Below are 25,307 nucleotides of genomic sequence, written 5' to 3'. Positions count from 1 at the left end.
TTGTGAGTCCCTCTGTGTCTCTTGCCAGTTTACAGAGTTATGAGTTTGTTCTGATAGCAGGACCCAAACTTCTACAACTACAGGTAACACTGCAGGGGAGAATTAACCCTGTTTGTTTTGCAGTGCAGGGGATTGAACCCAGGTCCTGTGCCTGCAAGGCAAGCACTCTATCAACTGAGCTATATCCCCAGTCTGAGTTAACCATGTTTTGTGGACAGTTTTTATTAACCTTCAAGTTTTTGTGGACACTCAAAATTGAGTCTCAGGCTGTGTCCATTAATTTAGCCTTGGACGCTTAGTAGTGAGCTTGACTGGCTGATAAGTTCAAGAATAACTAATTAAATGTGCTTCTTGGCACAAGAAACTGTGTCAAGATGGCATTACTTGACAAAGACCTGCTGTATGAAAAAAGGGAATGAAGAAACTATTCCCGTTAGAGTTATTACAGAGTAGATACCTTCACTGACCTGTTGTATTTATTTATTTATTTTTCTTCTTACAAGATTCTAGATTCCTGGGAAAGTCTAGAAAGTTTTTTTCCCCACTAGGATTTCACCAAGAACCTAAGAAAACATTCTTTTTAAGGTAACTTCTGGACTAATAAAAATAACCTTCCCCAGAAAGCATTTCAACAGTTGGGGAAACATTTTCAGTTTTGGATGAACTTGCCACAAAGTACGTGAGTCTCTATGGGGAAATACACAATTTCAACATACCCTTTTAAGACACAGAAGCAAAAGGAGATGCCCAAACTATTACAGGGATATAAAACTGAAAATCCTGCTATGCTAAGGACTACATTCTAAGGAGTATTGGTCCATGAACACAGCTGCAGGAGATGGGAAACAGCAGAACCCCAAGATTGTTTTCAGTGTAAACCCCAGAGAGTTAAGTCATTTATCACAAGGCAATAATGACCAGTGGATACACAGGCAGAGGCCATAAAAATGAGTGCTCTCAGTGTTAATACCCTTGGTATCTTATAAGAATGTATATTATGATTCAGAAGATTGATTTTTTAAATAGTTCTAATAAGCTTTCAAGTGATGCCAATGTTGTTGATCCTTTAATAGAAAAGATCTCTGTTAATATTTCTCTTTTAAGTGTTAACATAGTATTGCAATTTCCCATGTATTTATTTATATCCGATGCTGGGAGCCATCAGCCAAGTAGGTATGACAATCTCCTTGCCAGCTTACTCCCATGCTGTCTAGTGGAAGGACTTCTGAAAGGTGACCTTGCTCAAGGACCAGGGCGGTTTAGCATAATAGGAGATTAGGGTGTTCCCCCTTTAGAATAGGGCAGTTTAGCATAATAGGAGATTAGGGTGTTCCCCCTTTAGAATAGGGCGTATCCTGCTGCTGAGTTCCTCTTGAGTTCTTAGGGTCAGACAGTATATTTTGGGAGACAGAAGCCCGGAGGAAGTGGATTTGGGCAGAGTGTGAATTTGGGCAGAGTGTGGATTTGGGCAGAGAACGTGGATTTCCCCAGAACGTGTTTGTTGACGGCCGGTGTGATTTCGGGAATAAAGAATTGCTGTTTGAATCTACAAGCTGTGTGGAGACTCGTGATTTGTGCCCAGCCAGAGACTGCGGCAATCCGCTACTAGACTTCAAATTCTGTAATATCTGGGGTGATGTCTATTGTGTTCACCATTATACCTTCAATATCTTATTCAATATCAGATATGAAATGTGTATATAATATTTTTGTAATGCTAAATAATCAAAAACTCTGATAACAGCATGTATAAGACATTGATGGGAACAGAGATGAATGGAATAGACAAGACTAACAGGAAGAGCTACCAGAAGTTCATAGGAAGAGTTTAAGTATGAGCTACATTTCTATATGCACTGACATTGAATGGTCAGTGTCAGACAAATCATTAGGGCAGGAAACTGCTCATAATTCAACATGGATGAAGCCAAGAAAAGAAGCGAAAGTGGCTTTAGAGAGGTGAATGGGGCTTTCCTCAGACCATGAAGGGCCAGTAGGTGATGAGGGGTCTTAATATATTTTACATACAGTTTTTGATACAGAAATAAGTTTTTGTTGCTGTTGCCATTGTTTTCTTGCTTTTAAGTTTATTTCTACAATGTGCATACATTAACCCAGATTTCCTGATTTGTCTCCGGTTTCTTTCTCCTGTATCACTTTCTTTCTGAACCTGCACCATTTGCTGCCTTGAAAGACTCAGACCTAAAACCTGCCTTCCAGTTTTCTCATCTGGCATAACTATTCACAGAAGCAGCTACATACATGAATTAAAAGGTCAAACAACTTCCCAGGACAAAATAAATATACCTTATGTATTCCATATCATTGATAATTTTTAACCCATATTTTTTACTAGTGTAAAAATAATACTGCAATAAATGTTCCTGTGCATAAAATGTGGGCTCACTCTGATATTTTCCTTTCAATACATTTTTAGAAATGGAAACTTATGAACATTTTAAGGCAATAATATGCTGGAAACTCTACTTCCATAAAGTTTATGCAAATATTGTAAAACAATACTTAGTCCACCATAGCACAGCAACACAACACTAAGTTTTTAAAAATATTTGCTGATTAGATAGGCAAAAATATTTTGCTGTATACTGCAGCAAAATGCTGACACTAAATAAGATTTATTGCAAGTCCTTACAACACAGTTTTCTTGTCAAATTCTGCCCTTCCTGGTTGGATTACCAAGTTTGGAAAACATCACTCTGAAGTCCAATAATATCATAGACTATGATGTGTTTTCCAGATTCAATGTATAGATATTGACATATTAATAACATATACCTTCATGTAATTTTTTGAGAAACATTGTGCTTAGACTCCTAGTGTAATAAAATTGCCAGTGATAGTTTTGCTAAGCTGACAGGAAAGTAGGATAACAAAATATATATATATATATATATATATATATATATATATATATATATATATATATATTATATTGATATATATTATGTATATTATATATAAATATATTTATATATTTATTGTATCTTATATATCATATATATGTATGTATACACACATACACACACACATATACACACATATATTGCTGGACTGATGGGGACTGAACTCAAGGCTTTGTGCATGCAAGGCAAGCATTCTATAATCTAAGATACATCCCCAATTTTAAAGGCCATTTTTTAAATTATTTGTTCTAATTAGTTATACATGACAGTAGAAAGCAGTTAGACTCGTTGTACACAAATGGAGCAAAACTTTTCATGTCTTTGCTTGTACATGACACAAAATCACACCACTAATAAATCATACGTGTACATGGGGCAACAATGTCCAACTCATTTCACCATCCTTCTTCCTCATACCCCCTTCCCCTCCCATCACTCCCCTCTGCCCAAAGGTCCTCCATTTTTCCCTTGCACACCCCCCATTATGGATCAGCATCCACATATCAGAGAAAACGTTTGGCCTTTGGATTTGGGGATTGGTTTATTTTGATTAGCATGATATTCTCCAATTCCATCCATTTATCTGCAAATAAAAGGCCATAATATGAAGAATATGGACCAATGTAGGTAGGTATGAGTACTTTGACCAGTATACACACCAGTTTTGTTTACATGTGCAAAGATCAAACAGAATATACATACAACTACTATTCTTACAATTGCTCTGAGAGAAGAATAATATCCTTTAATCTGGGGAAAGAATAAATGAGACCATTCTCAAATAGTTTCTTAGATGGGTGGTAAAACAGTCACAGACCTAGAATTTGCCCAAACTGCCAGAGGAAAGTTTTTCAAAGGTCTCAAGAAATATACTGTCTGGAGACACAATAGTGGAGAAAAAAATCCATTATGTAAAAAGTTTAAGCATACACAAGTGATGACTGTTAACATTCAATCTGCACATAAGCATACATGATTGCTATTGAGTTTGAGTGACACAAATTTGGAAGTATTGCTGAATGGACATCATATGAAGACTTTAAACAATGAATTTTGAATATTGAAAGACTGTCCAATATCTGAGGCTTTGAATACTGGTTATGCCCCTCACTGAGAGACCTAAGTAAGTTACTTAAACTCTCTAATTCTTGGATACTGCATAAATCAAACTAACAGTGGATTTTTCCTATCAAATTGATCTTAGAGTTGTATAGGTCAGAAATTGATATGGATCTCACTGAGCTAAAATCAAGGTACCAGTAATTTTCATTTATTTATAGAGGATCTAGGGAAAATTGACAAATGACAAATCCTTTGTCATTTGTCTTTTTGGAGATTATCCACATTTCTTGACTTGTGGCCTCCTTTTGCCATTTCCAAATCTAGCAGCAGTGAATCAAGTCCTTCTCACACTGACATCTCTCTGGTTCTCCAATTTTAAGGATTCATGTGTCTAGAATGAAGAAACACACAGCCCAACTAATCTCTCCAACTAATCTTGAAGTCTTTAATTTTAATCACATCTATGAAGTCCCTTTTTCCATATAAGTTAACATATTCCAGGTTCAGGATGTGGACATCTTGGATATATCAATATAATACCATTGAATCTGGAAAACACATCATAGTCTGTGACTTCATTGGACTTCAAAGCAATGTTTCCCAAACTTGGTAATCCAAACAGGAAGGACAGAATTCAACACAAGAAAACTGTGCTTAGGGACTTGCAATAAATCTTATTGAGTCTCAGCATTTTGCTCCAATAAACAATAAAATATTTTTGCCTATCTAATAATTTTGCCTACCACAAACTCTTGGCATAGTAACTTGGACATAAAATACACAATAAAATATGATTGATATTGTTTTTTTTTTTGTTACTTTGTAAAGAATAAAATACCTCAGGGCAAGACATTTTTTTGTACTATATATTCAGTGCAACAGACTTAGTGTGAGGCAAATGAGATCAGAATGGAAACAAAATAAGGAAACTACTGAAATTACATTAATAAGAGAAAATTTTTTACTTGATAACGGTGGAAATTTTGGACATCATGAAGAATGATCAAATTCTTATTGTATTTTCCAGGAGACTGACAAGACTTGCCGATAGATTGGACACAGGATGTAACAGACAGAAATCAAGTGTGACTCAAAGATCCCCAGGCCCAAGAGGGGTGTAGAAATGCTGGAAATATCTGAGGATTTAAAAAGGCCAGAAATAAAAATGATAACTAGATAATACATAGCAATCTATAGGTACAATTTATTAAAGACTAATGAGGGTGTTATGGTTTGGATCTAGAAAAGCTTATATTGAAGTCTTGGGCCCCAGTGCAGCAAAGTTCAAAGGGAGATTTTTAGGTAATGATTGGATCATGAGGGCTGTGACCTCATCAATTAATATAGTAATCCATTGATAACTGAAAAGACCTCTGGAAAGTGGGACCTTGTTGAAGCTAGTCACTGGGGGCATGCCCTGGAAGGATTTATCTTCTCCCTGGCCCCTTCTTCCCGCTCTTTGTCCCTATTCTCTTCATCTCCTTCTCTGTCCTTCCTGGCTATCAGTAGCTGAACAGATTTCCTTGGCCACACTTCTACCGTGATGTTTTGCCCCACCTCAGGCCCAGAGCAGTGGATCTGGCAATTATGGGCTGAGACCTCTGAAGCCATGAGCCAAGTTGTTCTTCTTTCGGCCAAAGTAATGCAAAGCTGACTAACACAGAGATCAAGAGTTACTTCATATCAGATGACATCTCTGGCCAAATAACAGCAAATCCTTGGTACAATACAACATTCTCAAAAACTGAACACAATAATTTGGGAGAACCCTGCATTATTAGGATTAATTTTCTTCTACCTAAGGGATTGGAACTTCAAAATAGAAAATAGATCAAATCAAGAAAAATTAAATAAAACAATATTTTCTGTGCCCCTAAGTTGTGGGCTGAGATTTTGACCCATGGTATTCATCAAGCACTTGCTTTATGCCTCTAAGAGAGCCCTATCATTGGTTAACACATACTCATTGGTTGATCATATTTAACACTAAAACCCTGGACAGTAAGAGGTATATTGTATTCTTTTTTTTAAATCTCTAGCATTTACCAAGATGTTTGGAATATAAGTGTTTTTTAATATATGTTTTAATATATGTTTTTTGATATAAGCTAGTTTTTCATCACTCTGACCAAAAACCTGACAATAACAATTTTAGCAGGGGAAAAGTTTATTTGGTGTGAGTAATTTCAGAGGTCGCAGACCACAGACAGCTGACTCCATTGCTCTGAACCCAAGATGAGGCAGAACATCATGGCAGAAGGGTGTTGAGGAGGAAAGCAGCTCATCACATGGCAATTAGGAAGCAGAGAAAACTCCCCTCACCAGGGACAAAATATAAACCCCTAGTGACCCACATCCTCCAATTACATCCACCTTCCCACAGTTACCACTCAATTAATCCATGTTAGTGGATTAATCCACTGACTCAGTTAAGACTCTCACAACCTAATCACTTCACCTCTGAAAATTCCTGCTTTGTCTAACATATTAGCTTTTGGGGGACACCTCGTATTCAAACTACAATAATAAAACACTCTTATAAAATACCTATTGATATATGCATGCATAAATAAATGAATTATTGTACCTAGTTGTAAAAGATTGCTGCCACTATAAAAAAATCACAGGTAATAAAAGAATACCACACTAAAGAACCAATACTACTGTGAATATGACAGAGGGTAAGGAGTTATGGGGGACAGTATTACTCACACTCGTGATAGGAGATGCCTTTAAGCAATTTGGTGTAAATTTCATATTTTAAAGTCATCCCCTTTAAAAGGACTACTAATAATGATGGGGTTTCTTTTGGGGGTTGTTAAAATTTTTTCCAAAATTATATTGTGAAGGTGATTGCTGCATAAGTCTGTGACTTTGCTAAAATCTTTTAAATTATACACTATAAATGGATGAATTTTATAGCATATTAATTAGATCTCAATAAAGCTGTTAAGGAAAACTTTTTAAAAATAAAATGGCACAACAGAAGAGTTACATCATTAGCCAAGCCTATAATCCCAGCAGTTCGGGAAGGTAAGTCCAGAGGATCACAAGCCCAAAGCCAGACTCAGCAAAAAGGCAGTAAGCAACTCAGTGAGACCCTGTCACTAAATAAAATATAAAATGGGGCTGGGACTGTGGCTCAGTGGCCAAATGCCCCTGAGTTCAATTCCCAGTACAAAAAGAGTTATACCAGCCCATAAATTATGAAGCTACAATAAATAATTGCATAATGGAACAAATATAAAAAGACTGTATCAAGCAAGTCCTCTGGGAACCCATAACCCAGAGACACGGTGAATTAGCACCACCAATGGGAACTGGCCTCTCAGCTCTATGCCTTTCTCCAACCAAGCTAAAATAAGTCTCATAAGTTCAGTCATCGTCTGGAATCTGAAGCTTCCTCCAGCATCTGAGTCAGACTGAGAGGACAGCAGAACTGCTAGATGTGCTCTGTGAGTAACTGTTCAGTGAGCATGCCTGACTCTAGGTGAGATGCCCCTTCTTAATCACAGAGAAGAATTTTATCACAATGGGCAGAATTAGATCAGATGATGGGACGGTAGGATTAAGAAGATGATACAATTTGTAGTTATTTATTCCCAGGAAATCTGCAGAAAATGGACAATTTGTTCTGCCTGGCAGGGCTTGGATACTGTTGTTAGATAATTTAATTAGTGCACTATTACATTTATCATGATCAGTAAGCCTCATTCCTAAGCCCAATGCCTTTTACTAAACCTTTAAAATTAGCAGTTTGGAATACCTTCTGCATGCCAGAAACCTGTTACGCATAGTATCTATCCTATCTTATAGATGAAGAAACTAAATCAAAGGATGTTTACATTTTTTGTAGGCATCAGTGAAATAAACTTTCCTGAAAACATTGGAATTAAAAAGCACTGAGTTAAAAATCCCAACTCTGACATTCACCAGTTGTGTGTGATCCTTAATATGTTTTTATCGTTCTCTTAAATTCAGTTTATTTATCAGAAAAGTGAGTTTAAAGTGAATCTACTAATAGTTGCCATATGTGTTCTAGTACAAATTAAAAGAATCTTATAAAGCACAATAATGTTTGCTGACCAAGTGTCAAAAAAAAATGTAGATTTATATTGCTATACAAGGTCTCAAAACCTGTTAGTATTTGAGCAACAAGCTAAACACAGGTCCGTCATACACTATAACCATGCCATTAGTGATGGTTTAGAGAATACTGATGAAGCCATATGGTCTAACTTAGCAGCTAAAGACAGCCACAAGCTACAGCCCCTGACAGTGCAATTAGAAAAGAGTGTCTTTGAGATCCGAATAGGAAAATTAGTTGAGAGAATATAGCTTATTTCACACAAAAGAGAATTTCAGTGTATGTGGATTGGAGAAAATGAGTCAGATTTGAGAGTGATGGAATTAAAAAAAAAGGTAGCTTGGGAGAAGTATAGTGCTTTCCTCAATGAATATTCATCAATCCCTTTTTATTCTCTACTATGAGCAGTTTAGGGTTTGTTTATTTGTTTGTTTGTTTGTTTAACCAAAGTAAGAAAACTGCAATGAAATACAACTTTATTTTCTCAAAGTAAGAAAATTGGAATGAAATACAACAAATATACCAGCAACAGCTTGATACAGTTTCCTAGACTTGGTGTTTACATATAGACCTCCTGAGGCTCCAGTTTTTGACATTTCGGAAGTAGAATCAGTATAAATTAATGAATATTTGTATGTAGGGCATGAGAGACAGAAAGAAATAGGAATAGAATGTGTATATGTTGTGGGTGGAGACTAATTCTAATTAGATGATTACTAGAGCTTCATGCCATTTGCTGAAAAATGTAACAGAAGAAAGAGCTGGGTTTAGAATGGGGCAGAGAATGATTTCTGTTTGGCTTGCATTGAAGGTGAAGTACATGAGGGTTTATGGATGGATGTGGATGTCCCTCAGAGGTAAAGTACTTTATTCACCTTTTATTTACTAAAAGCAAGAGTTCTGATTTTTTTTTTCTCCAAACTGCTGCCAGAATTTCTCTAATTGGAAGATTTGATTGCCTACTTTCACTTTTCATTACTGCCTTCCTTCAGTTTAAGCCCAGACATGTTGCCACAACAGTCTGCTAACTTTTGAAGCATAGATCTCAGGATATGCTATAATTAGATTGCAGACTTGTGAATTATCTGGATGCAAGGTCTGTTTAAAGCCATGGAAATAACTAAGATATCCTAAGGACATTATATGGAGAGAAAGAAGAAGAACTTCTTGGAAGAAAATCACCCTTTAAGGATGCCACAGTTTGTAAGACAGAACAAAAACATTGCTTGATACATAGGAAAAAGGCCAGAACAACTGGCATTGAAGGCACTGAAGGAGAAAATTTCAAGGAAGAGGTAATCCCCGTTGCCAAAATTTGAGATGATGGAAAGAAAAACAAATCTTAAAATGAACTATTATACTTGGTATTTAGAAAATCATCAGTGACATCAGTTGGGGGAGTCTCTGAGAGTTATTAAAGAAAACATTCTGTTACTGAAGGTGAAGGAATAATGAACAAAATCAGACTGTTCTTCAAATAACTTTTTAGCATTATAAAAATGCAAAGAAGAAAGATTTGTGTTTTATATTCTTTGCTATCTAAGCACAGAGGTCAATAATGAGACTATTCAATATATACTGATCAAATTGAATGTGTGGAAAATATCTCTACTACAGTGTAGGAAGCTTTCATTTTTGAGTTGGGACAAAACTTGAGTATTGGAGACTGCAGAAAAGGAATCAATGGTAGCAAACAAGATACTAAAGAAGGAAAGGAATTTTGTTGGAGTTAAATTAGAAGAGATGGAGAATTATTTGCTTGTTTATTCATAAAATATTTGGAAATGCCTGGTTTTTGATGTTGTGCAACTAAAATCAAAGTCCATCTTCCTTCCCTCAGAATTCAAGTTGTGTGATCTGACCCTGATGATTCCTCTAGCTTCATCACCCACAGCACCCTGCCTCACGCTTAAGTTTCCATCGTGTTAATTTTCTTGCAGTTATATGATAAACTGACTGCTATTATTTTTCCTTCATATCTCATGTTACCTATGCTCCTGTTATCTACGTCAAAAACACCCTTCTCCTGTTGCTCATCCTTGTAAATTCACATACACCCATCAAAACTTTACAAAGTTACAATTCATCTACTCTGTTCAGATTTCTTGGAACTTATTCTTCTTGACACACAGAAGTAGACACACATACTCTGAATCTGTCACTCCACACAATTTCTAGGCCTTATCTCTAAGATATCTGATATCTTTGTGCAATCTATAGCTAGTGACTTTCTTTCTTTGTTTCCTATTCCTTTGAAAAGCACTGTCCCTAATACAGTCTGACATGCAGCAGGTTTTCAAAATCAATTTTCATTTTTATAAGAATCACCAGACTCTTAATAAACATAATAAGATATTATAAGAAGATATAATAATAACAACAACAATAATAATAATAATAATAATATAATTCATCCTTCTAAGCCTGGGTTTTTCAGCTCTTGACAAACGCCATGGCTTCCCTGGGCACAAAACCACTGTTATTTCACTTGCTTCCTCTTCTTAGTGACTGACACAAGATTCAGTGAGTGCCCAATGCATGTTTGCTATTGAACTGCACTAACATTTATGATAAGTGGTTAAGTAGAGTTATTGGCCGTGAGAAGGAGGAATATGTAATCAATCACCTGTCTCTAAACTCAGCATGGATGAGGACAGAATGCAGGAAGATATGGTTGAAGAGCCATGAAAAGGAGAGAACTTAAAGACAGACGAGATCAAACTGTGCTCTGTGGTTTGGTGTTGGGTTTGGTTTATGATCTCTCAGCAAGAAAAGGAAGGAAAAAGAATGAAATGGGCAACAAATAATGGATTATTGAAACAATATAAAGTGAGCCATTAAAAGGTTAGGGTGAAAAATAAATTGTTCAGGTAGCAGTTTAATTTTTTAAAGTGTTTTTTAATAGGATTTTAGAACTCAATGATAAAAATTGGAACTTAATCATTGCATATTAAATAAAAGTGATGATATCCAGAGTAAATTGGTATGTACAGAAAGTCCTCTGTACTTCCATAACCATTTTAATATTTACCTTATACACTAGATATTGAAGTTATTAAGAAGCAGTACTGATCTTTCTCACTTACTTGATTATAAACTCTTTAAGGGGTTTTTATTTATTTTGTTCCTTAACTTTTAACAGCACTATGCAAAAATAGGTACTCAGTAAATGTCCTGAGAGTGAAAGGGAAGATCAAGGTAAGAAATTTCATGAGAGCATTCCTGCTCAACATTTTTACATATTGCATTCTAAAGGACTTGTAACTCTTCATCTCAATTGAAACAACACACAGAAATGGTTCATTCTTTTTAGTGATACATAACATTAGGACTCATTTTGACATAATCACAAAAGCACAGAATATAATTTGCTCTAATTCAGTCACCAGTACTTCCCTTTTCTTCCCCATCTCCTCCCTCTGTTCCCTTCCCTCTACTCTATCTTTCTGCTATTTACACATAGTTTTGTTTTGTTTTGTTTTTTAATTAGTGTCTTGCAGATGTGCATGATGATGAGATTTGCTATGGTATATTCATATGTGTGCACAGAAAACTTAGGTCAGATTCATTCCACTGTCTTTCTTTATCCCATCCTCCTCCCTTTCCTTCAATTCCCTTCATCTACTTCAGTGATTCTGTTTTATTTTATTAGCAGCACCTTTTCTAGAAAGGCTTCTCCAAATTCTACAAACCTACTGAATGTTCACTTTATGTTTGTCTCTTTTAGTTTATAAAATTATTTTACTTCTAACTGACCAATAATACTGTGTATACTTATGGGGCACAATGTGGTATTTCCATACATGTTTACCTTTTGGAATGGTCAAATCAGGCTAATTAGCATATCCTTAACTTCAAATATTTATTATTTTTTTGTGATGACAACAGTTAAAATCCTATCTTCTAGTAGCTTTGAAGTAAACAATGCATTGTTATTAAATTCTCTTCTTTTTGTGAAGTTCCATTATACATTTAAGACATTATATCCATCACTCCCCTGAAGACACTGATTACTGTCAATATCAGAATATAAACTTATAGTTTACCTATTTGGTCAGCTTATATAATACAACACACTTCTTTTTTTCCCTCTAATTTTCTGATAATTTTAGCTAATTTTTTTTTTCATTTTTTTAATAAGGTTTCTTCAGGTGATCTTTAAGTTAACACTTTTTCTGGGTGAGTTCTTAGGGTCTGGAAATTTGGGATCCTTTCGTTCCCCTTTTTATCTTACACTTACTGTCAGCTGCTTAGTACCTTTTTTTTCCCACTGAAGAACCTATCCTAAAATTGCTCTCTCATTGATGAACCTTCTCCAGACAAAGCTATAATCTCTCTATTTTTCCCATTTGTCCCTATTTTAAACTCACATACATATCTCTCTTCCTAGTCTACAACTCTCTACTCAATAAAGAAAGAATTGTGATGTTATCAACAAAGTTGTGTCTGTCCCTTCAAAACAAAACAGTGACATTCTATTAGGTATCTCCTGTGTCTTAACAAAATGGTGAACATCTGTTCTGGAGAACAAGTCTTCAGGCATAAACAAGACAGATATATACTTTCACGTGGCAGCCCATTATGCCAGATGAAGAGCAGCATTCTCTGTCTCTAAGCCTAGTGGGAGGTCTGTGTTCTTCCTCTGTCTTTCTTCCAAATGTGATGGCAAGTGCTGCGGTGTAAGGACTCCTTTAATGATTAGATGCTGCAAGCAAGTGCATGACTGCTCTAGTTTCTAGTTTGTTTATTTGTCATTTCATATATGTTACTTTCTGTAATAATTATCTCTTTCTCTATAATTTCTGGCTTCCAATATTGTCTGTAAGTGTCTCTGCTTTCCATACTTACAGCTAATTACCATTAACTCCACATTCCCAGTCTATTTTTCTCTGGTGCCAACTATATAGAAAAAAAAATTAAATGGCTACCTCTTTCTTACAAAAAAATCCCAGGAAGAATGAAATATGATTTGGCAATCTAGGATAAAGTGTCTATTTTTAGTCCAGTCATCTACAGCTATAACAGTGGAAGAGAGATCACATGAGATAAATATAGCTAACAGCAAAGAGACCCAGAGAAGGAAAATTGTGGGCTGAGGCAAATATTTTTAGGATATCTACCATAGTGGTTGAAATCTTACATGTCATTTTTATCAATTTAAGTGACCCATTCATATTTTTATATATTATATAGATATTCATCTTTGGTCAGTTTTCTGTTTGAATATTTGTAATTAGAAATAATCCTAATGTAGCTTTTTTGTTTCAGACTTGTTCTGTGTACTTTTAATCCAGTATGTCAAGTTTCCAGAACTTCACATCCTCTTCCATCATTTTCCTGCTTACTGGTGTTCCTGGGCTGGAAGCCTTCCACACCTGGATCTCCATTCCCTTCTGCTTTCTCTATGCAACTGCCCTCTCAGGGAACAGCCTGATTCTCTTTGTCATTGTCACGCAGCCCAGTCTCCACGAACCCATGTATTATTTCCTCTCCATGCTGTCCACCACAGACCTTGGGCTGTCCATATCCACTCTGGTCACCATGCTGGGAATATTCTGGTTTAATGCCAGGGAGATCAGCTTCAATGCCTGCTTATCACAGATGTTCTTTATCAAACTCTTCACTGTCATGGAATCTTCAGTACTGTTGGCCATGGCTTTTGATCGTTTTGTGGCCATCTCTAATCCACTTAGGTATGCCACTATTTTAACCTACTATAGAATAGCTCAAATTGGAGTGGCAATTGTCATCAGGGGAACCCTAATGTTGACACCAATGGTAGCACTTCTTAAAAGATTGTCCTTCTGCAACAGCCACGTGCTCCACCACTCCTACTGCTTCCACCCTGATGTGATGAAGCTCTCATGCACAGACACCAGGATCAACAGTGCAGTTGGATTGACTGCCATGATTTCTACTGTTGGTGTGGACTCAGTCCTCATCCTCCTTTCCTATGTTTTGATCATTAGGACTGTCCTCAGCATTGCTTCCCCTGAAGAGAGGAGGAAAGCCTTCAGCACATGCATCTCCCACATTGGGGCTGTGGCTATATTCTATATTCCATTGATCAGTCTATCCTTTGTGCACAGATTTGGAAAAGGAGCCCCGCCATATGTACATACCATGATCGCCAACACCTACTTGCTGATCCCTCCTGTAATGAATCCCATTATCTACAGTGTGAAGACCAAACAGATACGTAGAGCTGTGATAAAAATTCTCCATTCTAAAGAAACATAGAATCCTAGTAGTCTAGAGATAGATGGATCCTTCTACCTCCAGCCATGTTATCAATTAAGAAATCAAAACAAAATCTGTTGCTCATTGAAGCTAAATATACAATTATTTAAAGTTAAAGCTGGAATGTATCCTAGAACATCAGCTATTCTAACCCCCTAGTTTATAGAAGAGAAGGCATAGATATACAAATGGGAAGCATGTACATTATTAGTCTTAAGTCTAGAATTTCTCCCTCTTACTACTTTTTCTTCAAATTGTTGCCTTTGATCCCTTTTGATAGCCATTTTATTCTTGCCTCAACCACCTCATAGAAGTTAGAATGCACATGAAGAAGTCCCTCCTTTGTGAAAAGTAGATGTTTTCCAACTATACTAATAATTTAAACTAATATTTATTATTTCCTTTGACAGGTTATGAGTTTCAAGTATTTTTACATGAATTAAAATATTTTATTTCCAATCCACATTATAAGATAGTTATTCCATTACTAACGAGAAATTTAAGTCATAAAATATTAAGTAGTTGGCTTAAACATCTAGTAAGTGGCAGAGCATACCCATGCAATCTGACTCCAGGGTCCCCACATTCTTAAATTAAGTGCTATACTGCTACCGATAGTGTAATATAATATATATGTATATATAATTAGTATATGTACATCAGTCCACATGATTTGTTCTGGAGGACATAAAGAAGTAAAAATACAAATAAAAATACAAATTTTTCAAGAAATATACGCCTCTGTCCTCTAGAAATTTTCAACCAAATTAGGAAGAAAACACTCAAATCAAAATCTTCAGACCTTACAAGTATGTTCTATCTGATGATCTTTCCTGACTGAAACATATACTGAAATTTCTCTCAGCCCTCCATCAATTTTCACTTGAAATAACCATAAATTGCCAATTAACTAAAATTTGCATCATTTACTTAGAAATGTTCAAATCTGTGTCATGTCATGTGACCGCTTACTCTAGAATGTTAATCATCTGTACCCTGTGTATTTACACTAATTCTCAAGTTTTCAAAGCAGATACTTCAATGACATGGGCATCATGAACATTCTAAGCCTTAAGTCTAGAATTTCTCCTCCTTGATATCACTCAGGTAAGTTGGGCTCTAGAGCTATCAGGTCAGAAAGAAAACAGAAGTATTCATTCATATTTACAGGGAATTTATTAAGTAACTATAGTACTGGCTACTAAAGACTAAGGGTGATGTAAGAATTCTCAGCATGTGTACAAGAATAATTTCATCTTGGTTGTCATTAGTCTTCATTTTCCTGTGTTGGAATACCTTGGTATTCTGTCCTCAGACCTTTATCTTTTCCCTTTGTCATACTCCCATTTCACCTAACAACATGACTTTAAATATCACCCATATCCTGACAAAACCCAAGTTAGTATTTATACTCCACATTCACCCAATTGCCTATGCATCAATATCTATACTAAAATGTCTCAAAATTCTTAGACTCAACATGTACAAAATCCTACTATTCCCATCAAGGAAAACACAGGCTCATCCAATCATCCCTAACCAAGAAACTCTACTTTTCAAGTTTCTGAGACAGAACATTTGGAATTACCCAATGCCTCTCTTTGACTTTTATTCTAAAACCAACCTATCAGCAAGTCAAGAATTCACCCCCTTACATCACCTCTACTGCTACCATCACAATGCCAGCCATCATCTTGGACCTGAAGTCATTTGTGTATAGCTTCATAGAGGGTCTTCTTTCATCCATCCTTGCTTGATAGCCCATTTCCCCTTACAGCAGCATGGGGTTTAATAGCAATCATAGCAGAGTGCTTGTTTTAATACACAGGCAGATCTTGCCACTTTCTCTGTTCAGCATGTTCCAATGGCCTCTTGTTTTATCTGTGGAAAATTCACAGTAATAGTTCATGAGCAATCTGTCTGATCTGACTTCCCCCCACCATCCCAACCAACTCCATCCCCTGTTACTCTCCCTTGACTAATTCTACTATACCCACATTAATCTGAATATTTTTTTAGTTCATCAAGCAGGTTTCATCATCACTTGCTATTCTCTCTGTCTGGAATGTTCTTCCCTCATAAACCCACATGGCTGACCTCCTCACTTCATGCAGGTCCCTTCCCTGTTCGAGTGCTTTATTGCAGGATTCTTGATGGTATGAAAGTAATAACACCATTACCTCTCCCTCAATTCATGCCTTGTATTCACTCTCATTCTTACCTGCTGTTTTTAATTTCTAGCACTTTTATAGACCAACATATTCATATTAATACATTTTTTCTGGTTTCCTCATCAGAAATAAGGTTTATTAAGAATAAGGAATTATTTCATACATGCTATCTTCCAAGGATTTGCCACATAGTAAAAATAATAAAATGTTTCAATGACCTGACTCTATTGACCTCTCAAGTTTCATTGCTTCTCCTCTGCATAATGCTCCGGGCACAATGAACACCCTGCATTTCCTTAATCCTGACTGACTGCTGTCACCTTCAAGCCTTTGCATAAACTGTTACCTCTACCGATAGTACTCTGTCTCCCTCCCCCTGATTTACAGGAGAGGTGACCCTACTTCAAAGCCTTTCCTGACCCCTTCTGTCTTCATGTCCTCCCAGGTACCCCTGTAACACCTTGTGCTTCTTGACAACCCTCTTGAGACTCTCCAGTATCCTTTCTCCCCACAGCAGGCTCTGAGCTCACTTTTCAAGACAAGGAACTGTGTCATAGTCATTGTTGTTCCTACATTTCTATCCACAGTGTCGGTCCCACAGTAGCTTTTAATCTTGGTTGGATTAATGAATAAACAAACTGCATCTTAAAAGGTGCATAAGGCTTTGGAGGGCACACAAGAAGATAACAAATCTCTCCAATATCAGAAAATTACTCTTAGAGTCTACAGATAAATTTTTATGGAGCTCCACATTTTGAAGGAGACAGTAGGAAATGCCCCCTTCAATATGAAAGTTTCACCATGATTCATGTAGCTTCATGTAAGCTTGCTCTCATGCCATACAGCCTTAGTTCTTCCTCTCTCCAACACATCTTGTCTAGTCATTAATGAGTGCTGATAAAAACATAAAAGTGAGAAGGCCACTTTAAAGAGGTAATTTATGTTTTGAATCAATAGCCAGTTTCTGTTTATTTCTATCCCTTTCTATTCCTTCACCTGTACCCTATGGATCATCCTCATTACACACCCCCCAAAAAGATATAGAAGGTCCAGGATGGAAAGTAGAAGATCTCAAATGACATAGGATGAGTCACTAGATTTTTGTTTAACTGTTTCCACATACTACATAAAGTGGGGTGTGGAGAAAGTGGGGAAGGAAAAGGAATGATTTCGGCTGGAGAAGGATGGAGGTACTCAGAGTCCTAAAAAAAGGAGAAGAAGGAATTTCAGTCTCAAGAACCAAATATCTGACTGTTCACATCACTTCCACAGATTTCTCCCCACCCCAGCACCTCCCCTCCTGTGCACTAACCTGTACGCAGCCCTACAGTCCAGCAATCCAATCCTGGAAAATGGTGAGCTTTCATCACTAAGAAGTGAGCAAGTTGGATGCTTGCAGAATGGGTGAGCTGCAGAGAAAATGCCATGCTTCAACCAGGACAGACAAGCTCACAGTGTGCAGGGACCCAGAAGCCAGAGCAGTAGCAGTCATAGGCCACTGTTACAGCTACTTGAACACAGTTGAAGAAAATTATGTAATTTAAGTTTTCATTTTTTCTTAACTAAATTTGTAAATACATCCAATCTTAGATTGCATCAATATCTGTGAACACATTTAAAGCAAGGACTTAATCTTATTTACCTCTGCAGCACCTAAGCACAGCAATGGTACCCACATAAGCTAGTACTAAGGAAATGTTTGTTACACAATGAATAAACTCCAAGGCCAGATACAGGTGAATAATAAGAAACTCTTGGTGTCTGATTGATAAGAAAGTATTTCTGCTCCTCTTTTCAGAGATTGCAGTGAAATGATAAGTGTAAACTAATGTGCTTAGCTCTCTAAGCGTGGAGAGGCTGGGGGATAAAGTACTACATAAAGTACAAAGATAGCCCTGTTGGGTGTGATGCAGAGCACATGTCATTGGAGGATAAAGATCAGGGGGTCAGAGGGCCTGGGGATGCTTGCTGGAGCTAGGTCGTAAAGGCTCAAAGCATGAAGAAGTCACAGAAAGAAAATGAGGAAAGAAAGATCAGAATGGGCAATGACATACCAATGCAAATGAGTCTAGAGGGCAACTAGAGAAAACCATTCTGATAAAATTTAAAGTCTAACTCATTTCAGATCCTTTTTTTATAAATCTTTCCTTTTAATAAATCTTTTTTATAAATTTTTCCCATGGACCCTCAGCACACTCAGAGGCTAAGTAAAAGTCCTTAAATGGCCTGTAAGTCCTCATAAGGCCCAATATGGCCCAATTCCCAGAACCCTCGATTCCATCCCTTCTACTTTCTACCTATTCTCTCTGCTCAGGAGCACTGGCTTTCTACCAGAAACACTCCCTCCTCAAGGATTTTACTTGTAATATCTGTTCCTTCTTGGAATGGTCTTCCCTGTATATCCATAGATATATTCCTCACTTCTTGGGCCTCTCCTCAAATCGCTCCATTATGTGAGGCCTTCCTTGGCAACTGCATCTGAAGTTCAACTCCTTCCCCCTGATAGTTATCTGTTCTCTTCTCCCTGATATTTGTTCTTCTTATGAAAACCTAACATCTTATTTAGTTTATGTATTAATTTCTTTATTGTCTGCCTCCCTCATTAGAATGTACACTCCATAAGGTGGGGATTTTTTGTCTATTTTGCTTATGATATTATAGGCACTTGATAAATATTTGTTGAATGTGAATGAATGAAAAGTCTGCATATAGATTTCTCCAATCATTGTAAACACTGTAACCTACAGTAAAGAGTTCTTATTGCATCTGTCATTTATCTGTGACACAGGTGCAATAAGGAAAGATTTCACTACCTCAAAGGCTGTTTTTCAACTGAAAGAGAAACTGAGGAAACATATGGAGATGTGGATGACCCTATTTTGAATTGTAGGGCTTCTTTTTTGTGTATCTTGGTGTTTAAAGAAGATGTGAACTCCAAGAGCCCAAGGACCATAACTGTCCACCCATTTGCCTGTCATGTCCTGCAGAGTGGCTAATGAAGAAACACACTACCCCTGTGGCTAACTGTGAGAGCCTGGGTTGGCTGAAAGAGTCAGGCCACGTTGTCAAGAGACCTGTGTGCGTCAGTGTGATGGTAATGGCAGAGGAAAGGAGCCCTTTGAGATTGCCCCCCAGAAAGAAATAGTGGGAAGCTATGAGAGTGGCACACAGTGGACATGGAGATTTTATTCCTCTGCTGCCAAGTCCCTGGGGCCTCAGCTCCTACTCCCACAGCCTGTTCCCATGGGCCTTCCAGGGAGCGTTATAAAAAAAAAAGCCTGTTACAGAAATAGAAGGCCAGCTCCAGCTGCTTTCTCTGAATTGGACTCACCATTCTCAGGTGGGTATATCCTCACCTGGAACCTGACAAACTAAGGCTCCTGCCAGTCTTACAGACCTTGAAGGTCCCACAAACTGATTCATGATAGGACAACACTTGTAACCCACCCACACCTTCACAGACTTAAAAAGTCCCTTGGCTGCCAGTCCAGAAAGACAGGTGAGAATGAACCTAGCTGTCACATTCAGATCCAAAGAGAAGCTGAAACTGGGTATAGCAAGGAGACTCTTCAGGCAGGAAGCCAGAAAACATGAGGTCTTCTTGGATAGAGACATTGGGAGACAAGATGATTGGCAAGAGTTTCTGGAATTCAGTAAGGAAGTACATGTACCAGCAAAGCAGAAAAGGTGCTCCGTGAAGAGAGGGGTTAAGGAAGTACAGGATCCTGTGGCCAGCAGAGGCCCTGTGTCTATCAGCACAGGGAAATATCATGCTCTCCTTGACACCCCTCCATGATGGACTACTCTTCACCCTGGGCCCCATTGCTCTTGGGGACAGTGGCCTAGTGACCTGGCCTTTCTCCAGGAAAGGTTCCTTAGCTCTGTCCCACATTGTTCAGCATGATTTGTTTGAATTACTACATCCCTCCACAAGTTCTTTATGATGGATACATAGCTGGAAGGATCCAAGATACCAGCTCTTCTATCTCCCTGAAGAATATAATTGTTTGCCTCTGAAAAGTGCTCTTTGTGTTTCAGAGGCACTGGTAGAATAATTGGGATTTGATATTTGTCTAGAAAGAGAAGCTATTGTGCCTCTGTACAAATTCTAAACATGGAGAAGAGAAAATAGACGTGAACCCTGGATCTGTTTGCCCTTGCTCATCCAAAATGGGGAGAATCCAATTCAAATCTGTTAGTACTCACTTTATCATAACATATTTTAAGACTGCTGGTCTCTAAACCCCTCTCCATTAAGGCATATTGAAGAGTATCTCCCAGCTGTAGTAAAAACCCAAGTTAGACATAAAAAATCCTGCGAGAGATCACATGAAAACCTGAATACTGTCAGTGGAAACACCTGAAGAATTGATTTCCAAGAGTCAGAGCCTCCTTCTAAAATGGCTTTTTAGAGACAATTACCTCTTAAGGCCTGGTACTAAAGGAATGTAGCAGAGAAAAAGATCAATAAGGTCAGGGCCCAGGTGTTTGAGTGGAGTAGGAGGTTGGGACAAAGCAACATAGGGCTTCCAAAATTGAAATGTCATCCTTGACATGAGCAATTTGTTGAGACAAGTTCTAGGAAACACAAAGATCTCAAAACATCATTGTAAAATCGGGACTTCCAAAATCAGGACTCAAACCGAGCTCTCTTCAGGGGAAATGGGAATGGCTTAGAGGCACCTTTCAGGTGGGGTGGAATCTGCCAGCCAGGAGCAGAGTGAAGAGTCTGCACAGGGAATATGCTAGGATCTGCTGGAGGTAACCCTGGGGTGAAGAAGTTATCACAGGAAGTAACTACCTTTGATTTTACAATTCCAGATGAGTTTTCTTTTTTCCTTAAGAGACTGACTTTGGGCCTTTTTCTCTTACCTGTGGTTTGTTTTCTTTTTCTTATTTTTCCATTGCAATTGCATTTGTTTTCCCACTTGCTGATCTTAGAACTAAGGACAACTATTTACCTAGAAAACCTGTGGTGTTTCCTGTCCCCACTGCCTTGCTTTTACTCCCTTCTCTAACTTTCTCTCATGTTTCAAGACTGAACAAAAGAATCATTTTTTTCCAGGAAGGCTCCTCTGATCATGCCTCTCCCACTCCAATGCATGTGTACCTTATGTTATCATTTATCATAATACTCAAATTTATTGATTGTTTGTCTCTTCCACCCTAAGCAAGCCTTGCTGAGGGCAAGAAAAATGTTTTTCATCTCTAAATCAACATAACCATGTGTTGAAGCCTTGGTTCTCAATGAAGCACTGTTTAAAGGTGAGGCTTTTAGGAAGTGATTGAATTATAAGGACGCTGGTCACTGAGGGTGAATCCCTGGAAGAGTAGGTCTTGCCCTTTGCTTCTCTCTCTCTCTCTCTCTCTCTCTCTCTCTCTCTCTCTCTCTCTCTGCTTTCCAGTCACCATGAGATGAGAAACTCTACTCCACTACACCCTCTCTGCCATGATTTCCTGCCTCGCTGTAAGCCCACAGCAAAAAAGTCAGTTGACCATGAACTGAAACTTCTGATGCCATAAGCCAAAATAAATGTCTCCTCCTTTAAATTGATTTTCTCAGGTTATTTTGTCCCAGTGACAAAAAGCTGAATAATATACCATACAAGAAATGCTTATGGAATACAAAATAAATATAAGGAAGAAAGAAAGGAAGGGAGGGAGGGAAAAAAAGAATGGAGGGAGAGGCAGAGAGGGGGAGGGAAAGAAGATAGGTTTATCTAAAAGGAGTGTACCTAATTAAAAAAAAAAAAAGCCACCTCCTTCTCAGACAGTGAAGGTATGGGCCAGAGGAAAAACCTGAGAAAATTTGGGAATTCTTCATTTAGGGATAATCATGTGTCTCCCTGGGTCCCCTTTCAAAAATTTAAATCTACCTGGAGGGCAGTGAATAATCAAAGAATTTGAGCTGTCACAGTCCTTCCTTCGGAAAAGAGGGACTTGGAGCTTAAAAAAGAGCTTAAGTGGTGGTGGGGAACAGGAGGGAAGGAAAGCTAGAAGTACTCACTCCCAGGTTTCCAGGGGACTCTCTGATTGTCTTATGTCTTAACAGGCTACCAGTGTGACCTCTGCAGTTCCCCCTCCTCAGTGCCAGCTATGAGTTCCTGCAACTTCACACATGCCACCTTTGTACTTATTGGTATCCCAGGACTAGAGGAAGCCCATTTCTGGTTCGGCTTCCCCCTGCTTTCAATGTACGCCGTGGCCTTGTTTGGGAACTGCATCGTAGTCTTTATTGTAAGAACAGAGCGCAGACTGCATGCTCCCATGTACCTCTTTCTCTGCATGCTGGCAGCCATTGACCTGGCCTTGTCCACATCCACCATGCCCAAGATCCTTGCCCTCTTCTGGTTTGACTCCCGGGAGATTTCTTTTGATGCCTGCCTTGTCCAGATGTTCTTCATTCATGCTCTCTCAGCCATTGAATCCACCATCCTACTGGCCATGGCCTTTGACCGTTATGTGGCCATCTGTCACCCACTGCGCCATGCTGCAGTGCTCAATAATACAGTAACAGCCCAGATTGGCATGGTGGCTGTGATCCGTGGATCCCTCTTCTTTTTCCCACTGCCACTACTCATCAAGCGGCTGGCCTTCTGCCACTCCAATGTGCTCTCACACTCCTACTGTGTGCACCAGGATATGATGAAGTTGGCCTATGCAGACACATTGCCCAATATGGTCTATGGTCTTACTGCCATTCTTCTGGTCATGGGTGTGGATGTCATGTTCATCTCCTTGTCCTACTTTCTGATTATACGAACAGTTCTGCAACTGCCCTCCAAGTCAGAAAGGGCCAAAGCCTTTGGGACCTGTGTGTCACACATTGGTGTGGTCCTGGCCTTCTATGTGCCACTCATCGGCCTCTCGGTGGTGCACCGCTTTGGAAACAGCCTTGATCCCATCGTGCATGTTCTCATGGGGGATGTCTACCTGCTGCTGCCTCCTGTAATCAATCCCATCATCTACGGTGCCAAGACCAAGCAGATCAGAACACGGGTGCTGGCTATGCTCAAGATCAGTTGTGACAAGGACATTCAAGCTGTGGAACATAGGTGACCCTTGCCATTCTAATTCCCCTTATCCTTACTGGTTTAATATAATTATTTCATAACACTAATTTAATTCCAGTTGCCTGTAAACACATCAGTGCTTTTCTCCAGCTGGAATAGTAAACTACAGTCTAGTTGCTTCATGGAATAATAAGTGGGATAATCCATATTAATGGAATATTATCTGGTTAAAAGACTGATAAAAATGAAACATTGTAATATTAACTAAAATAATAAGGATATTTGATTGAAACTAGGTTGAAAAACAGCCTATACCTTGGAGGAAATGTATTCAAATGATTGATGATTTAGTTTTATTCCTGCTTTTTAAACTTTTTGTCATGTAGTTATTGTTTAGTTGACATGTACAGTTTTTTTTTTTAATGTGAGAAATTAAACTGACAATTTATGGAAGCCAGGGCTTGCCACAGTCCCCACTGTTGGTTTGTAATGTACTACCTGGGAATTTATCCAAGCCCTTAATAATAGTGTTTATACACTTATCTTGTGTTCTTACAATGTTCCAGTCACTATGGTAAGTGCTTTATAGCTTTTTTGTGATCCTCACAGCTTTATGGGGTTGGTACCATTTTTGTCTACTCATTACAGGTGATAAAAATGAAGCTTATAACAGCAAAGTGACTTAACTAATCACGTAGTTTTTGTGTGCTGTGCCACGGTTTGAAATTAAATTTGATAATTGAATCCAGTTACTTAACTGCCATTTATATTGCTTCCTGTTTAACATCTGCCATTTATTTCCTCTGCCTGTGCAAACCCTTTTTTCTCTCTGCTGTGTGCTAAGATGGTTATCTTTGTTTTTTGTGCCTGAGAGATAACCCTTTCCTGGTTGAGGGTGACAGAACCAGGTTAGTTCACGCTTCATGTTTAGTAGCCATGATCTGATAGCTTACTTCTTTCCAAGCTAAAGGAAAATGGTTTTGTCTGCTTGTCTCATTCATATATTATATCTCTTGGATCATGTCTTCCCTTTTTTAGTGTGTCCTGTATCTGTCCAATATTTTGAATGATACTGAGTTTTAATATAGGTGTCAGAAAAAAATTTAAATTTTGTTATGCTTGATACTTTATTTTTTTTTCTTAGAGAGAGTGAGAGAGGGAGAGAGAGAGAGAGAGAGAATTTTTTTAATATTTATTTTTTAGTTATTGGCGGACACAACATCTTTCTTTGAATGTGGTGCTGAGGATCGAACCCGGGCCGCACGCATGCCAGGCGAGCAGCGCTACCACTTGAGCCACATCCCCAGCCCCTTGATACTTTATTTTTATAGAATCCTATAAATTGATATTTGGAAATATGTGAGAGTCTTCAGTCTTCTTTTCCATCAGTACAAGGGTCCCTGACATGTATTGTTTGCAGAACTGAAAAGATTTTAAACGCATTTTATTTCAAGGTAGAATATTCTCATTGTATGAATTAGAAACTCTAATGAGTAGTTGAAACTGGAATGAATACAATTGCTGGGCTTATGTGAGCTTGAGAAGTTACAGAGTTTCAGTTTGAGATGTTAAAAAGCTCTGGAAATGGATAGTGGTGATGGTTGCAAAGCAGTGTTAATATACTTGATGCTATTGAATTGTATGCTCAATTACTTAAATGGTGAATTTTATATTATCTATATTTTACCACAATAAAAAAAAATCTTCAAAACTTAATGGAAAATATTTCATTATTAATTTTATGTCAAGAACATATTGAAATAATTTTATTTTGACTTTATTGGATTGAGGAAAATATTATTTCTGAAAG

The 25,307-nt window shown here is 37.9% G+C and overlaps 2 protein-coding genes across 2 annotated transcripts; both read left to right on the top strand.

Moving 5' to 3' along the window:
• Window positions 1-7,383: 7,383 nt before the first annotated feature.
• LOC143391341 (olfactory receptor 51E2) lies at window positions 7,384-23,543 on the top strand. Its single transcript, XM_076844038.2, has 2 exons — window positions 7,384-7,441; window positions 22,537-23,543. The coding sequence occupies exon 2, from the start codon at window positions 22,581-22,583 to the stop codon at window positions 23,541-23,543; it is 963 nt and encodes a 320-aa protein (XP_076700153.1). The 5' UTR covers window positions 7,384-7,441; window positions 22,537-22,580.
• LOC143391340 (olfactory receptor OR51C1) lies at window positions 13,369-14,313 on the top strand. The gene has a single exon (XM_076844037.2). It carries the CDS (start codon window positions 13,369-13,371, stop codon window positions 14,311-14,313), a length of 945 nt encoding a protein of 314 aa, XP_076700152.2.
• Window positions 23,544-25,307: the final 1,764 nt, after the last annotated feature.

The sequence above is a fragment of the Callospermophilus lateralis genome, chromosome 2 (genome assembly GCF_048772815.1).
Source record: "Callospermophilus lateralis isolate mCalLat2 chromosome 2, mCalLat2.hap1, whole genome shotgun sequence".
Classification (NCBI taxonomy): Eukaryota; Metazoa; Chordata; class Mammalia; order Rodentia; family Sciuridae; genus Callospermophilus; species Callospermophilus lateralis.
This window is presented reverse-complemented; position numbering and strand designations above follow the sequence as displayed.

Excerpts from the sequence above, each read along its gene's own strand:
- LOC143391340 (XM_076844037.2), top strand. The coding sequence starts at position 13,369 with ATGTCAAGTTTCCAGAACTTCACATCCTCTTCCATCATTTTCCTGCTT.
- LOC143391341 (XM_076844038.2), top strand. The coding sequence starts at position 22,581 with ATGAGTTCCTGCAACTTCACACATGCCACCTTTGTACTTATTGGTATC.